Raw genomic sequence first — 17,946 nt, 5'->3', positions numbered from 1 at the left:
CCCTTACATGGCACTCCCAAGGTGTCTACTGTATACAGGTCGTGAGGGGTCCACACCGGGGTGGCCACAAATAGGAATTCTACTGATCACACCAGTGGGTAGCAGATGGTTCAGTTCCCATGCAAACTTAGGTTTGTTTTATGGAAGCATTATCTTCAAATCCTGACATGCTCCTGACAGCTGTGACACGTAAACACAGTAAAATACATACAGGTATATACATTTTGCAGTTAAAATAAAGTTATCAGTCAAAGTCTTTGTTTCCGTCAGGAGATGCAATCATGCTTTTGTGTGGCTTGTTTTGTTGTGTTTTCAGCCATCCCCCCCCCCCCAGGATGACCATCTTGTCTGCTGTTCCTGTCTGCACCTGGAGAATGGTCAATGACAGTAGTTTGGTCACAGGAGTCTTTAAACGGTTTTAGTTGGGTCCAGTGTTTCCATGTGGCTTTTCCTTTCATGTCTATACAGGCACAGGTGTCCCCACTTATTACCACATTGTATGGCCCATTCCATTTTGGGACAAAGCCTGTTTTGTCAGGCAGTGCTCACATCAGGATACAGCTTCCTGTTGCTGGGACCTCAGGGAAGATTTCAAGTTCCCTTTGCTTTGTCCTTTTTGTCCTGTTTATCAATTACAGATTTCCACATCCTTTTCAATTGGGCGCTTAATGTTATCATATACCATTAAATTTTGTCTTTTAGTGGACCCACATCAGTGCCACCTGTGACTATTGTCTCTGGCAATTGCATTGCTCACCTGGTCATTACTTCATATGGTGTTAGCCCGGTTACCTGGTTCATGGTGGCTCTTTATTTCATTAGTATGGCTGGCAGCACTTCAACCCATGTTCAGCGGGAGGTTTACAATAGCCTTAGCTAAAGTGTTATTGAGTATTCTATTCATTCTCTCTACCCTGAGCTCTGGGGGTGATAGGGAGTGTGAAATTTTTGTCTAATGGCGAGTAATTGGCAGACAGTCTTCATGACCTTGCCTGTAAAATGCGTCCCTTGGTCAGGGTTGATTCGGAGGGGTACCCTCCCCCTCCTCGGATTACCTCCTCTGCTAATATTCTGGCTACAGTGATCACAGTGCAGCTTTTGGTCGGAATGCCACCAGGTGAATTGGTCTATGATGACCAGGCTATATGTTTTCCCACGGGAAGGTAATAGTGGCCCTGTAAAATCCACCTGAAGGTATTCCCAGGGTCACCTACGTCTGGGCTGGTGTCCCATTTTAACTTTTATGGGTCTCCCTGGGTTATGTTGTGCACAAACCATGCATCTGCAGCAGTACTTAGCTACATCTCTTCCCATTCCCTTCCATCACCACGCTCTCTAGGCTTGCTATCATGGCCTCTCTACCTGTATGGGGCAGGGGGGGGGGGGGGGGGGGGGAAGAGCGCCTGTGGTGCAGTTCAAGCATTGTGTTGCATATCCACGCTGATGCTACCACCTTATCTGCTCACCTCCAGACACCATCTCCCCTTTGAATGTCCCCTGCAGTTCCCAATGCTCTCTCTCTTCCTGCCGGGTGTCCTCCTGTAGCTGCTAAATTTGGATAGCGTCTTCTTCTAATTCAATAGTGGATATTGCAGCCTCATCAATGGCTTCTTGTTGTAGGGCTTTCTGAGCTGCTCAGTCTGCTGCCTCATTTCCATTGAATTTTAGCCATCCTGGACTCTCTTTTGCTGCCTCCTTTTGATGGACTTTTGTTTTTATTACTGCAGCCTCTTTTGGCTGTTCACTGGCATACAATAGTGCCCAAATTCTTAACCGGTGTCTGATAGGTGAATCCTCTTCTATTCCATGCCACCATGTAATCATGGACTGCACAAAGGCATATTGACTGTTTGTATACATAGTCACGATTTTCCCTTTTGCTAGTTCCAGTGCTTTGGTGAGTGCTAACAATTCTGCTACCTGTGCAGACTGACTTACATCAATCTTTCTTGACATAACTGTTTCTAACTTATTTACCAAAGCCCATCTTGTTCAGGGTGACCCTGCTACATATTTTCATGACCCATCCACGAAGAGGGTCTCCTTGGTTGTGTCTGGGGGGTGGGTGGGGGTCTCTTTTACTCTCCCCCAATCTCCATCCCCACAGTTGTGCATTTCCCGTGTCTAGAAGTCCCTCAGCTGGGTTTTCTCCCATATCCCAAACTATTATCATGGACCAACTTGGGGGTAAAAAGAAGTGCATCCCACTTTGCCCGTTTCATATTGGAGATAGCCCTCAATTTCCTTGTTAAGCATCTCTACTCGGGGTGTGTTTAGTGTGGAGGATGACATTCCCTGTCATTACTATGGGCTTCGCTAACCCTAATGGCCCAAGCAGCACAGTCTAAGGCTGCTATGCACCTGAGCAACCTGGTGACTACTGGCCCTTCTGTAGTAGAGTCGTACCTATGGGACTTCTCCTGCTACCGTGGTCTTGGATGACTAGAGTAAAACTCTCCCTCATTATTACAGTGGATATGAAAATCCTTGCTGGGACCTGGCAGCCCTAGCCTGGGGGGCTGATAAGAGTCGAGTTTTCAGCTGACTGTATGCCTCCTCCTGTTCTGACCCCTCGGTTACAGGTTGCAAGGCGGGCTTGCCTCCTTTAATTAATCTCTGGATCAGTTCAGCCAATTTTGTGAACTCGGGTATAAAGCTCCGACTGTAGTTGAATAGCCCCAGACCTTCCAGACACCCCTGACAGTGGCAGGTCGTGGCATCTGTTGGATTGCCTTCTTGCAGTCGTTAGGCATTTCTTTGAGTCCCTGGGATATAAGGTGTCCTGGGTATAAGACTTGTATTTTGCTAATTTGTGCTTTTGTGGGGCTAACTTTTAACCCACCGGTTGCCAATTCCCATAATACTAGACATAAAGCTTCCTGGTATCCTGACTCTGACTCAATTAGGATATCATCTACATATTGGAGGACAGTGCTACCCTCTGGTTAATCTATTCTCTTCAGAATGCTGCTCATCACCCTGTGAAAAATAGTCTGAGACTCAGGGTGTAACAGGATAGACCAGAACCTGTTGGCTATGTCTAAAATAGTAAAAGTCCTGTACTCGGGGGTCAAGCTGTTTAAGATGGTGGAGGGGTCTGCTACAATGGGTTGCAATTTGGGGGACACCTTATTTAGTCCTATATAATTAATGTTGAGCTTGTAATGCCCATCAGGCTTTATTACTGGCCATGTTGGAGGGTTAGTCGTACTTATGGTTGCTTTCAGGATTCCCTGTCTCACTCATCCTTTCACGATCTCCACAGCTGCTTTTTCTGCTTCGGGTTTTATTGGGTATTGCCGGCGGGGCTTACACTCAGGGAACCCTTATTGGGTCTGTGTTAACTAGTACTGTATCGAACTTTGTTTCTGCCCATGCTCCAGGGACAGAGGCACAGTTGGCTCCGAAGTCTCCCCTTTGAGGTTCCAGTTCCTACTGGTGGCTGTAGCCACTTTAATAGTTTCAAGGTGACTTGTCATCTACATCTACATCATTTTTATCCCCTCTTACTCCAGTTAAGTGAATCATTTTATTTGTGTGGGGTAAGGGTAAGTTTGTGATGGATACAGCTGCTCCTGCGTCTACTAGCATTTCACATTTCCCGCTCTCCTGTTACTGCAGGCATGTAAATTCTCCCCTCTCCCTTACCCTCACGAATGGGGGCAGTTAGTTGTCAGCTGTGCTGAGTTCCAGATCCCTGAGGTCCCGGGTGATGTTTGGGGGTGCCCCATGCTTTTCCCTGCACACTGCAGCTATGTGTCCTATTCTGTTACAGTGGCTGTAATACTTTAACTTGTTCCCTGACTATTCTCACTCTACGAGGTAAAAACAATGACTGCAGATTCTGGAAACCAGATTCTGGATTAGTGGTGCTGGAAGAGCATAGCAGTTCAGGCAGCATCCAAGGAGCTTCAAAAATCGACGTTTCGGGCAAAAGCCCTTCATCATTGACTCCGCATCAAACTGTTAGCATTTCTATCAAAAGGTATGGGCTGGACCCAGACACTTCAACCGGCAGTATACGCTACTCATTTGTATTCTTTCCCCCACCCACCTTAAGCCAACCAATTAGGTTGTGAGTGCATTGTGCTGGTATTCTGGTTGCCCCAGGTAGTGTCTGTGTTTGCTCTGCTGTCTCTCTACATAGTGTGGTCTAGTGGCCATCTTATGTCCGTGTGCCTAATGCTCCCCTACCCCTTGCCATCACCCACTTCGCTTCTCAAGGACCTTTTTAAATTCCTGCCTACCTCACTATATTCACCCTTCAGAATCTCATCCTTTTCGCATCCTATGTCATTGTACACATTGAAACCAATGACCTCCTGCTTAGCCCTCTCCCTCTTGAGGGCATTCTGCACCCTCTGAGACATCCTTGATGCTGGCACCATGGAGGCAGCACACCATTCTCATTTTTTGCTGCTGGCCACAGAAACATCTGTCTGTGCCTTGGACTAGACAGTCCCCTCACACAAATCGATCTCTTAGAACCCATTGACTCTAATGCAGTGAGGGGTATAGTCTCAAAACCAGAAACTTGGCTGTTTATGCTACGTACCCAAGAATCCATCACTCCTTACAAATTCCAAAATAGCATACTTGTTTGAAATGGGGATAGTCACAGAAGACTCCTGCACTGCCTCTCTTGCCTTTCCTGGAGCTAACCCATTTATGTGACTGTATCTGTGACTTATCTCCCTTCCTATAACTACCATCCATCACACCCACATGCTCTTGTAAATTCCTCATTGCCTCTAACTGACATTCCAACCAATCCATTCAATCTGATCGGATTCACAACCAACGCATTTATTGCGGATACATACATCAGTAACACGTAAACTCTCCCTAAACTCCCACATCTAACAAGAGCATATCACTAAGGGTCATTTTTGCTTCTTCCAATCTGCAGACCCAGGAAAAAGCATCTTATTCCTTTACAAAAGGCTGCTCCAGGCTAACTTAAAATATAAGCCATAAGTATTAAGTTTAATCAAGGGACATCTCAATAAAACAAGAAAACCCACCTCTACTCACTACTGTAGATTTACAGCAAGACTATACTTAAATTTATTCACATCTGTTTCTGTGCTGTGACCTCTCCCAATCAGGTTCCTCCAAGATCAGTTGTGAATTTCACTGTTTGGAGTGCGTCTGGGAAAATGAACAATGTCTAATGATACATGAATTCAACAAAGGCAGTAACTGTGCAGTTTCACTGCTGTGTCAGTTAGCAGTGTGGGTTTCTGTTTTGATTGCTATTTTGTATAGTTATTTTTCAAATCATAATTCAAATGCCAGGCTTCACGTACCAACCAGATCTTGTATACTTCCATGTTACAACTTGAGAAACCGAAGGAAATGCCAAATGCCAGAATTAAGATGTTGTTCACAGCTGCTGCCAATTTTTCCCAGGTCTGAATTTATAGAGTAATAAGCGACTGACCTTGCATTTCCTTGGGTTTCTTAAGTTGTAACATGGAAGTATACAAGATCGGTGATCAGAAACTCCCCATCAAGGTTAGAAGGTGTATCACAAGCATAAATTCTCAAGATTTCTAACGAACTATAAATGTGTGCATGTCATAGATTACAGAAACAGGCAGCTCGACCCAATTTGTCTATGCTGACCAAGTTCCCTGAACTACTACCTTTTGCTTGCATTTGGCCCATCTCCCTCTAAACCATTCCTATTCATTTACAATGTCCAAATGTCTTTTAAATGTTGTAACCTTACCTGCATCTACCACTTCTGGCAGTTCATTCCACCTGTGAACCACCCAGTGTGAAAAGGGATCCTCAGGTCTTTTTAAAATCTCTCCTCTCACCTTAAAAAATACCCTCCAGTTTTGAACTTCTCTACTCTAGGGAAACAATCTTTTGTACTCATCTCATCTAAGCTCATGACGTGTTTAAGCCTCAGTAAATTGTAAGCCTTTAAATATGGAAAAATTGCTCAAGCAACATTTATACCTTTTAACCAAGCAGGCTACTGCCTATCATCTGGGGGAAAAAAAAAAATCAATGAATCCAATTAGAATACACTGGCACAAATCTCCCAGGCTCCTGATAAGTCTATTATTTAAGTTGCCATCTGATTGAAAGGATAAACCCAGGGAGTTTAAGAGCTCTCAAAATGGACAATTCCTTACAGTTTGTGACCTGCAGGAACTCTGGCCTGGGTTAGAGCAAAGACTGAAGGTGCATGTGTATGACTTGCCTTGTCAGTACACACAAAACATTAAAAACAGGTTAAAACCTGGTAACTCCACAACCAACCAACTCCTTGACTGACTGTCTTCCAATGGAGGAGTGTATGGGTCAATCTTTAAGTACATACTAGAATACAGCAGCTACTGCCATAAAAAGACAGAATGTCCTCTCTTCCTGACTCTGCTCTCAGGAATTAGGCAGGAAATGCTATGGCTTTGCATTTGACAACTGGGATTAGAAGAACTGGATACCAGCACATATTGGGAAAGTTTGCATGTGCTGCTTGCAGCTAACTGGAACAACGGACCCTTTTACTTCAAAAGGAAATTGGAGCAGGAATATCCTTTCAAGCCCCACCAGATCATAGTCGATATGTTTCGACACCAACTTCCTGCATTATTTGATATTTTTAATATCTCAAAATCATTGATCTCCATATTGAAAATTCTCAATGCTCAAGTCTCCTGGGCCATTGGGGACAATTCCAAAGATTAACCAAATGAGAAAAATTCCTTCTCATTTTGGTCCAAAAATGGCTTCTTATTCTGTAATTGTGTCCCCTGGTTTTAGATCAGGGGCAGGCAATACCTTTCCTGCATCCATGCTGTTAAACAAGAGAAATTCTTACAAGATTCAATGAGATCACCTTAGATTAGGATAATCCCTCCTTCTCAGGAGGGAGTTAGGTGAACCTGGTTTTAATCCCTCTATAGCAAATATTTTTAGCTAGGTAAGGTCGTAGTACAGAACGATCCACAATATCCCAGACATGATCTCACCAAAGCTCTATATATTGCAGTAAAATAAAATCCTCTCACTTAAATGCTTTTGAAGGTGGAAACACAAAGATGGAAAATGGAAACTAGTACCACTGCAAATGCAAGAAAATTTATCATCAATTCAGAGCAGGAAGGAGGATGGTGCAGTTGGTTAGACGCAAAGTCCCCATTTTGGTTCCTTGCATATAAACAGATGTAATACTTTGAAATAATCATTTGAAGTTTCTACTGTCATGGGACTACTTATCATTTGTCATTCCTTGACATCACAAGGTTAAAAAAAGTGATGAAAAAAACTTAAATTTCCATTGTATCAGCTGTCACGCTGACTGACAATCATTTTAAATAGTCAAATTTAACCTCAGGAGACATCAACTACATAAATCTGGTACACTAATAGACATATTGAACTAATATTGGATTTGGTCAGGAAGGTTTCTAGCAGGTTAGGCTATATGGAAGGCACTACATTGAATTATACAGCTATGGAAGGGACTGTCATTGATATTTCAAATACCATCATTGCTTTCTTCAGTTTGAATGGTGGCTGTCACATGGTGCAGAGTTAACCTCTTGAATCAGCATTTGCGTGGCTGATGAATAGTGTGAAGTTGTCTTGGTAGTGGAATCTTCTCCAGAGCAGGCTGAAACTTTTGTTGTGTAGCTTCAGGTGGAAATTTACGACTCAGCTGAAAAGAAGTGGAGAAAGACTAATCAGCCTGTAAGGAACTGCAAAAAAATGCCTTTGAAGCATTTAAGGGCATGGGATCAAAAGGCATTATTTCACCTGGCATGTGCCCTGGAATGCTTTGCAAGTTATGAAAACAAATGAAACCACAGCTAGTCTGCCAAAAAGTGTTTTAAATCTCAATATACAATTTAGTAGTTGTGCTGTGATTGCACCTGGATAGATGCCATTTTCAGGATCAGTGGGAGGACCTCACTTACAAGACTCTGGGTTAAGAGCTGAAAATGTGTTGCTGGAGAAGCGCAGCAGGTCAGGCAGCATCCAGGGAACAGGAGAATCGACGTTTCGGGCATAAGCCCTTTCCTGAAGAAGGGCTTATGCCCGAAACGTCGATTCTCCTGTTCCCTGGATGCTGCCTGACCTGCTGCGCTTCTCCAGCAACACATTTTCAGCTCTGATCTCCAGCATCTGCAGACCTCACTTTCTCCTCTGTGTTAAGAGCTACCTCACAACAGGAGGCTGAGTCTGTTTGCTGTTTCTCACTGCCTTCTCAAATAGTTTCTAAGTATTAACTGCTGACTAAGAGTTTTGACACTGCTTTAATGACTCAAATGTACTTTTCTCATGGCATGTCATCTTTGGTACTCACGCTATGTCAGGCAGCATACTGTACTATATTTAAAACATTTTCTTTTACACTTTGACAGGACGCGGGTTTCACTGACAAGACCAACATTACTCTCAAGGTGATAGTGATCACCTTTTTGATTTGTAGTCTGCATGATGTACGTACTCCTTCCTGCTAAGTGGGGTATTGCAGGATTTTGATTTAGTGACAAAGAAAAAAAAGTCAATACTTCCAATTTGGAATGCTGTAGTTTTTGGAAGGGAATGTGCAAATGGTGCTCACGTGCCTGGGACATTGTTCTTTGTGGTGGTAAAAGTTGCAAGCGAAAGCTGCTGCAATATATCTTGGAACATAAAATGTTGTCATGGCAGACAAGGTGCCAATTAAATGTGACTTACTATGTAGATAGTTGAACTGTATTTGTCAGGATTTCATTTATTTGCTGGGGAATTTCTAGCTATTAACCTGCTCTTGCTTTGTGCACTTGGTCAGTTTGTGTTTCAGTTTAAAGTGTGAAAATTCAGTGACTATTTGAATACTGTTGTTAGATGTAATGCATTGAGCATTACTCATCTGCGAAGGAAAGAGTAAACTTACAAGTTCAAAAAATCCAATTGAAAGATGAACAAGGATTATACTTTGGTGTAAGAGAAATGTAAAGATGTAATTATTAGCATGTTTTCCAAATGAAATTTGGTCTATAATCAATGCTTAATTTAGCACAATATTTGGATACAGCAAGCTATTAGAACGAAATAAAGTGGCCTGAACTTTCCAATTGACTTTTGGGTCAATTTCCCAACAACCAAATACTCAACACGCGCAAAAAAAAGTAATACTTCTAAACAAAAATGTTTGGGATTGAAACTAAATGTTAGCCCTAGGTACAAAGCTAACCAAATCCTGAAATCTGAATGTTTCTCATCATGCTCATTTAGAGAGCCAAAAAGTTACATCATAAAAGGTTCAAATACAGTTTCAAATTTCCTAAGAAACCCTCTTGTACTCAAAAGGTTTTGTTGAAAATAGCATTAGTGGATTAATAGGTTTAAAATGCTTACTTTTGATAAAGCTAGGTTCATTTGTAACAAGATGATTAGGGGTTTCAATAGGGTTGACCATGAGAACCTTTTTCCACGTATGGAGTCAGCTATTACAAGGGGGCATAGCTTTAAATTAAGGGGTGGTAAGTATAGGACAGATTTTAGGGGTAGATTCTTTACTCAGCAAGTCGTGAGTTCATGGAATGCCCTGCCAGTAGCAGTGGTGGACTCTCCCTCTTTATGGGCATTTAAACGGGTGTTGGATCGGCATATGGAGGATAGTGGGCTAGTGTAGGTTAGGTGGGCTTGGATTGGCGCAACATCGAGGGCCAAAGGGCCTGTACTGCGCTGTATTTTTCTATGTTCTATGTTAAACTAACTTAACACTTGAAAACAATGAGGAATTTAAACATTTTGAGAAACATCCAGTTGTGTTGTGCTGTGCTGGCTTACAGCTGGTGTTTGGTAATATGCACTGTAGAGGAACTCCGGAGCAGAAAATCTGTACAATTTCCATTCGTCCGTACAGTGAATACAAATTAGTTTACACTTGCACACAAGGAGTGACACTTGGAGTTTAAGCTAGAAACATGTTACCATAGATTAAAACTTTAGTTTAATTGGTATAAACAATAGTTTGTAAAGTCACCTTCACTCTGGTAGACACTTTGAAAGGTCAAGAGTATCAAGGAGCCCAATAGCAAAGTTTAATTTTTCGGATTCATTCATGAGATGACAACATAACTGACTGGGTCAGCATTTATTGCCCAATTAACCTTGATGAGGTGGTGGTGAGCTACCTTCTTTAATTACTACAGTCCAGTTATTATAGGCATACCCACAGTGCTGTTAGGAAAGGAATTGCAGGATTTTGACCCAGTAACACCAAAAGGTACAGCAATACACTTCCAAGTTAGGATGGCAAGTGTCTCAAGGGAACTTGCAGGCTGTGGTGTTCCCGTATATTTATGTTTTTTGATATCAGGCAATTCAAATACAGAAAAAGAGACAAATAACTCAGATTCCCAAGATAATCCAGCCAACAGGAGTGCCAGATAAAGTTTACCCTCCAATGGTTATATGAACCACAAGTCAAATAATATCAAACATATCAGGGTTCATGTAATAAATGGTTACTTCAGAACTATTTTACAGCAAGTAATGCAATGAGGGGAATAAAAAAAACAAATTTAAGACTTTTTAAGAAGGTATAATAGTGTTTTAAAAGAGGAGTTTTTTTTTAAAAAAGAAAAGACTGGCTGAACAATCATTCTAAAAATACTAGTTAAGATCCAGTCCTTAAAAATCAGTGTGCAAGAACTGACATTTGAACTGCTGGGTTGAAGGGACATTCAGGAGAGAGGAGAAAGAAAAAAAAAGGCAGAAAATAAAACTGAGTTATAACCAAAGATTACCCTGATTTCATCCACTTCTAGAATTGATTGACTCAACTGGAAATCAGAGTATATTCATTTTTTAAAAAATGCTATGTGCATGTTGTGCAAACATTTTGAATTAAAATGCCAGTAAAATTGTTCCATATAATCCATTACTCACCTTATCAATAGTTTTAGCCAAATCAAAACTCCTTATTGACAAGTTGACAGAACTGGAAATAAAGAAAAGTGATATAATTGAAGTACCCAAGTGGAAATTGAACTAGTTTGATTCATACATGGATGAGAAACCAAATAATCTTGCTCACCCTTTTTGACTTTGAACTGCTTCCCAACATTTTAAAAGTGAGGTCACATTTTCAATTCCCTCAATTATGTTCTCTAGTCCAAAAAATAAGCCTGTTCTCCAGGGCTGGGCTCTATTTGGACTAGCAGATCCACAACAGCTTTACAGAATCTGAAGAATTTTGGAAAATCACAATCAAGGCATCCATCATCTCTTGCTACTTCCTGGAAGACCTCAAGATGAAAGCCATCAGCTGAGGGCATATCAGTCCTTAGATAAGGGATCTTTTGTGGTACAGTGGTAGTGTCCCTACCTCTGAGCAAGGCAGCTTAGGTTCTGGTCCCACCTGATCCAGAAATGTGTCGCAACATCAGTGGGCATGTTGATTAGAAAATCTCAGAACTTTTTTCTAATAGTTTTCCCAGTGCCTTTTCCTTATTCATATTCACATTCCTTCCTCCCTTTACTTCTTGACTTTTAAGCATTCTTGGTTTATTGAACAGAATGAATAAGCAATTCAATAACATCACTTGCAGCTCACTCAATGCCAATTTGAAACTAATGTCAGGAAATATGAAATTCATGTCACAAATTGCTGACTGTGAAATCTGGACCAAAATCTTCAATACATATTGAAGTGTTTAATCCAGTTACCACACATTCAAGCACACGTTGATATAAAACTCTAAAAGCATAATACTGTTGATACTCACTCAATTTGAAAAAAACAAACAAAAATACTGTGGAGAGAAACAAAGGGAATGTTTCATGTTTATGGCCCTAAAACTGCAATTGTTTTGAACAAATAAAAAAGTGGATAGGGTCAGAAATGGAAAGGCTGTGATAAATGTGGAAGCCAGTAGAAGTTAGAATCAGCGTGAGTAGCTAACAGCCAGCTGAAATGGAGCATAAATGGATAAAAGGAAGAAACAAGTGAACAACTTCCTCTTTTCTTGCCAGAAACATTGGCCTTTAAGACCTGCAATGTTTTCTGCCATATTACAAGATGATCAAAGTTAGTTGCAGTCAAGTTAAATAAAAGTTACAACTAAAACAAATTGGAAAGACAAAACCAGTAAAAAAACAATAAATTAAAAGGTCAGATTATAAATCCTGTATTATGGTCATCTTGGTAGTGAATCAGGAAAGCATTCTCCAGGAGTTCAAGTCATTACCATTGCCAAATGGAGGAAGTGTATAAATATGCATGGTCAGACATAGCTATTATTTGTTAAATAGATGTGCTGCAGCCAAGTCTCGAAGTCAAAAATTGCTCAGTTTAGGAATCTTGCTTATATAATTTGGAAGAATATCAACCCCAAAACAGTCATAGTCAGAGTCAAAGCTTTGATCAACCACAAAAGAAATTGCAGCATGCATCAACATTATCCATGACAAATTTTCCTGCCAGCAACGAAGGATAATTGTCGTGAATAGGAAGGACATCTTCAGGTGGATGAATAGAGAATAATTGCTTCAGACAGGCATCAAGATCCTGTTTCTATTATATCCCAATTATCACAAATATTTTCCTGCTCTCTGAATAGTAGTTTTCCTCTTTTACTCCAGTTCAAATGAAAAAAAGAGGCATAAAATTATTTACCTCGAGCCCAGAATATATTTCGTGGTTTTTTGCTCACTTCCATTTTTCTTTTGATTCCTCATGACACCACTCACACCTTTCAGGAATAGAACATAAGTTGTAATTCAGTGCATGTTACTTGTACAGTTACAAAATGCTTGCAAGAGTATGGTCTCGTAGCATTTGGGAAAAAAAAAGTTAGATTGAAGGTCCATTAACTTTCACTAGAAAAAAAAAAGGAGTTTCAGAAGGGCTTTCAAGTTGAGGTGGTTTTGGGGGGGGGGGGGGGGGGCGGGCAGGTAGATGACAGACATTGAAAGACAACAGGATGAAGTGGTGTACAGCCATAGGTCAGGTAGATTGACCATGCTAAATTGACCATGGTGTTAGGTGCATTAGTCACAGCAAAATAGGTCTGGGTGGGTTACTGTTCAGAGGGTCGGTGTGGACTGGTTGGGCTGAAGGGCCTGTTTCCACCCTGTAGGAAATGGAATAAAAAAAAACCTTTTGATTTCAAATCCTTATAAAATTAGAATCAACAGGAATCAGGTGGCAAACTCTGCTGATAAGAAGACATAACTAGCGTATAGGAAGATGGTTGTGGTTGTTGCAATCCTGATAAAGAGCTTATGCTCGAAAGGTCAATTCTCCTGCTCCTCAGATGTGCTTTTCTAGTACCACACTTCTTACCATTGACCAGAAACTCAAATTGATTCACCATATGAATACAGTGGTTACAACAGCAGGTCAGAGGAATACTGCAAGTAACTTATCACCTGACTTTCCAAAATCTGTCCACCATCAACAGATGAGGTGTGTGATAGAACACTCCCCACTTGCCTGAATAAGTGCAGCTTGAAAATCTCAAGGAGCTCATCATCCACAACAAAGCAACCGGCTTGATGGGCACCAATTCACAGGCATCCGATATTCAGCAGTAGCACCACGTATTATCTACAGAAATTCAAAAGATCCTTAGATAGCACTTTCCAAACCCACAACCACTACCATCTAGAAATAAATTAGCAGCAGATACATGAAACCACCATCTGCAAGTTCACCTCCAAGTCACTCACCATCTTAACTTGGAAATATATCACCATTCCTTCACTAGGTCAAATTCCCTCCCTAATGGCATTGCAGCAGTTCACCACCTTCTCAAGGGCAATTACAGACAAATGCTGGCCATCTACTGACACCCATGCCCCATAGGAGAATTTAGAAATATTGAATTGCCAATAGGGGCAAGAACTCTGCAAGTGAAAATCTATCAAATGCTAGCATATAGTGGCTGGTTGGACAACTTCTTCCAGATAGCAAGAAATATTAAACAGCAGCCATCAAACAGGGAGGCAAGGCCTTTGAAATCTCATGACAAGCAACAACACATTTGACCAGGGTCATAGTTGATGAGTAGATAAGTTCCAAGTTGCCTTCGGACTGCACGATAAGTGACAGTTGATTCAACAGTAGTACATTCACTTGTTGGATCAAGGTTTCAAGCCCCATTCCAGATCTCCACTTCCAGAGCTGGAGCTATGCAGGGACCAGAACAAACCAATTCCCCAGTGGAAAATATCATAGCCTTTGCTGCTGCCAATCACTGGAATGAACCATCTGTGTTGCAGCTGCCAACTGCCAGGAGAAGCTGACTGTTCTGCCACTGGCACACATGTTGATGTTTAGAACAAAGAAAATACAGCACAGAAACAGGCCCTTTGGCCCTCCAAGCTGACCACCGCATTTTCCTTTTCATATGAAAAATTGCCTTCACTTACAGGATCTGTACTCTCTATTGCCTTCCTATCGAGGGATTTGTCCAAGTGCTTCTTGAATACTGCTTATGTGTCTGCTTCCACCACCTCCTCTGGCAATGTGTTCCAAGCACTCTCCGTCTTGTATGAAAAGCTTGCCTCACATCTTTTAAAACCCCAACCACACACACACCTTGAACCTGTCCCCCCGCTCCCCCACCCCCAATAACTGACACCTGCACTCTGGTAAAAAGCCTCATACTTTCCACTCTATGTCATTCACAATCTTAAACTTCTATTAGGTTGCCTCTCAACCTCCTCCATTCCAGTGAAAACAAATCCAGTCTATCCAACCTTACTACATAGCTGAAATCTCCCATACCAGGCAACATCCTGGTAAACCTCCTTTGTACCCTTTCCAAAACATCCACATCCTTCTGGTAGTGTGGTGACCAGAACCGTATGCAATATTTCAAGATCCACAAGCCTGACCACCCAGGCCGATCCATTGTTTCAGCATGCTTCTGCCCCACTGAACTCATCTCTACCTACCGCGACACTGTCCTATCCCCTCTCGTCCAGGAACTCCCCACATACATTCGAGACACCACCCATGCCCTCCACCACCTCCAAGACTTCCGTTTCCCCAGCCCCCAACGCCTCATCTTCACCATGGATATCCAATCCCTCTACACCTCCATCCGCCATGACCAGGGCCTCCAAGCCCTCCCTTTCTTCCTCTCCCGACGTCCCCAACAGTACCCTTCCACCGACACTCATTCGTTGGCCAAACTGGTCCTCACCCTTAATTTCTCCTTCGAATCCTCCCACTTCCTCCAGACCAAAGGGGTAGCCATGGGCACCCGGATGGGCCCCAGCTATGCCTGTCCCTTTGTTGGCTACGTAGAACAGTCCATCTTCCATAGTTATACCGGCACCACTCCCCACCTCTTCCTCCGTTACATTGATGACTGCATTGGCGTCACCTTGTGCTCCCGCGAGGAGGTTGAGCAATTCATCAACTTCAACACATTCCACCCTGACCTTAAATTTACCTGGACCATCTCTGACACCTCCCTCGCTTTCCTGGACTTCTCCATCTCCATTAATGACGACCGACTTGACACCAACACTTTTTACAAACCAGCCGACTCCCACAGCTACCTGGATTACACATCTTCCCACCCTACCTCCTGCAAAAAATGCCATCCCATATTCCCAATTCCTCTGCCATATCTGCTCCCAGGAAGACCAGTTCCACCACAACACATCTGATGCCTCCTTCTTTCGAGACCGCAATTTCCCTTCCCACGTGGTTAAAGATGCCCTCCAACGCATCTCGTCCACATCCCGCACCTCCACCCTCAGACCCCACCTCTCCAACCGTAACAAGGACAGAATGCCCCTGGTGCTCACCTTCCACCCTACTAACCTTCGCATAAACCAAATCATCCACCGACATTTCCGCCACCGCCAAACGGACCCCACCACCAAGGATATATTTCCCCCCCCACCCATTTTCACAAAGACTGTTCCCTCTGTGACTACCTGGTCAGGTCCATGACCCACAACAACCCACCCTCCCATCCTGGCACCTTCCCCTGCCAACGCAGGAATTGCAAAAACCTGCGCGCACACCTCCTCCCTCACCTCCATCCAAGGCCCTAAAGGAGCCTTCCACATCCAAAGTTTTACCTGCACATTCACCAATATCATTTATTGTATATGTTGCTCCATTGGGGAGACCGGACACCTCCTAGCAGAGCACTTTAGGGAATATCTCTGGGACACCTGCATCAATCAACCACACCAACCTGTGGCCCAACATTTCAACTCCCCCTCCACTCAGCCGAGGACATGGAGGTACTGGGCTTCCTTCACTGCCGCACCCTCACTACCCGACACCTGGAGGAAGAATGCCTCATCTTCTGCCTTGGAACACTTCAACCCCAGGGCATCAATGTGGACTTCACCAGTTTCCTCATTTCCCCTCCCCCCCACCTCACCCCAGTTCCAACCTTCCAGCTCAGCACTGTCCCCATGACTTGTCCTACTGCCTATCTTCCTTTCCATCTATCCACTCCACCCTCCTCTCTGACCTATTACCTTCATTCCCCACTCCCACATTATACTTTATCCTACTTTCTCCCCACCCTTATTTATCTGTCCACCCTTCAGGCAATCTGCCTCTATTCCTGATGAAGGGCTTTTGCCCGAAACGTCGATTTCCTGCTCCTCGGATGCTGCCTGAACTGCTGTGCTTTTCCAGCACCACTCTAATCCAGAATCTGGTTTCCAGCATCTGCAGTCATTGCTTTTACCTAGTATTCCAAGTGTTGCCTAACCTTCAGTGATCTGTGGACCTGCACACCTAGATCCCTCTGCAGATCAGTACTCTAATGGATTCTGTCATTCACTGTATAATTTCCACCTGTACCTGATCTTCCAAAATGCATCGCCTCACATTAGACCAATTATGTTTTCCTCCAAATCATTTATGTAGACCACAAACAGAGGACCCAGCAATGATCCTTGCAGAACACCCCTAGTCACAACCCTCCATACTGGCCCAACCAGCAACATCCACATCCCACAATTGAGATATAAAAGGCACCCTTTTCCTTCTCCAAGTTGTTTGAAATTTGGCATCTGGTATTTGTCCTGATGACAAGAACACAAAAACTTCAAAAGCATACCCCTTCTTTCAACAACATTGAAGTCCTGTACTCAGTGACTGTTTAGCTGCGTTACAAACTCCAATACATTGCTTGTTTGATTTTTTTTTGTCTAATAGTTTAGACTCTTAAGGAGCCCAAAAATAACACCACTTGTATTCTGACGTTTGCTCTTCCTAATCTCTTCTTAGATGAAAGTGAGGACCCGCGGAGGTTGGAGATCAGCATCGAGTGTGGTGCTGGAAAAGCACAGGTCAGGCGGCATCAGGAATCAGGCTTTTGCCCGAAACGTCAATTTTCCTGCTCCTCTGATGCTGCCTGACCTGCTGTGCACCACACTCTCGACTAATCTCTTCTTTGGCCTACCTAATGTCCTGATGTCATGTTTTATCATTAGGCTATCCTGTCCTGTTTGCCCAATCTGTCCACCTTTTTGAAAATGTTGTGTACCCTGGAATGTGTTTCTCCTGACCATGGTCACTTGATAACCATTTTTCCATAATGCAAATTAGATCCAAACCTATGAGGCATCTATCTTGCTAGGAATGTTCCATACATTCAGATGGTGACTTTTTGTTTAAAAACAATTTCTTGTATGAGATCTTAGTGGATGCACTAAGAAAACTCTCCTCCTGTTCCACTGTCTTAAAAAAAAGTACATAATCACCTCAACTTTGAACTGAATTGTATATTACTGTTTAGCCAAAATCATTTAGAGCTTTCCTTTCCCCTACTGACCATACTTAACGCATTCTTACGTTTGTACATTTCATCTTTCTGCAACACGCTGGTTACCATTCACCATTGCGTTTCCCCTTAAAATCTTCCTCCTCAAAATACCCTTCTCTCCTTCAATACTATTCAAGTTTAAAGCCCTCTCCAATGCTGCAGTTATATGATTCAC

General features: G+C 42.7%; 1 protein-coding gene across 1 annotated transcript; it reads right to left on the bottom strand.

Moving 5' to 3' along the window:
• Window positions 1-7,567: 7,567 nt before the first annotated feature.
• Window positions 7,568-12,709, bottom strand: LOC122552027 (death-associated protein-like 1.S). The gene is made up of 3 exons (XM_043694583.2): window positions 12,635-12,709; window positions 10,906-10,957; window positions 7,568-7,678 (listed from the first exon to the last, which is right to left on the bottom strand). Exons 1-3 carry the CDS (start codon window positions 12,694-12,696, stop codon window positions 7,568-7,570), a joined length of 225 nt encoding a protein of 74 aa, XP_043550518.2. The 5' UTR covers window positions 12,697-12,709.
• Between the last annotated feature and the right edge of the window lie 5,237 nt (window positions 12,710-17,946).

This window comes from Chiloscyllium plagiosum, unplaced genomic scaffold, assembly GCF_037043375.1.
Source record: "Chiloscyllium plagiosum isolate Xiang-an unplaced genomic scaffold, Cpla_swu_hap1 HiC_scaffold_7, whole genome shotgun sequence".
In the NCBI taxonomy this organism is placed as follows: domain Eukaryota; kingdom Metazoa; phylum Chordata; class Chondrichthyes; order Orectolobiformes; family Hemiscylliidae; genus Chiloscyllium; species Chiloscyllium plagiosum.
The sequence above is the reverse complement of the archived record's forward strand: the minus strand, read 5'-3'. Positions and strand labels throughout refer to the sequence as shown.

Coding starts and splice junctions, on each gene's coding strand:
- LOC122552027 (XM_043694583.2), bottom strand. CDS start 12,696: ATGAGGAATCAAAAGAAAAATGGAAGTGAGCAAAAAACCACGAAATAT. Junction 10,958..12,634: donor AAATATATTCTGGGCTCGAG/GTAAATAATTTT, acceptor CTTTATTTCCAG/TTCTGTCAACTTGTCAATAA. Junction 7,679..10,905: donor TGGCTAAAACTATTGATAAG/GTGAGTAATGGA, acceptor ACTTCTTTTCAG/CTGAGTCGTAAATTTCCACC.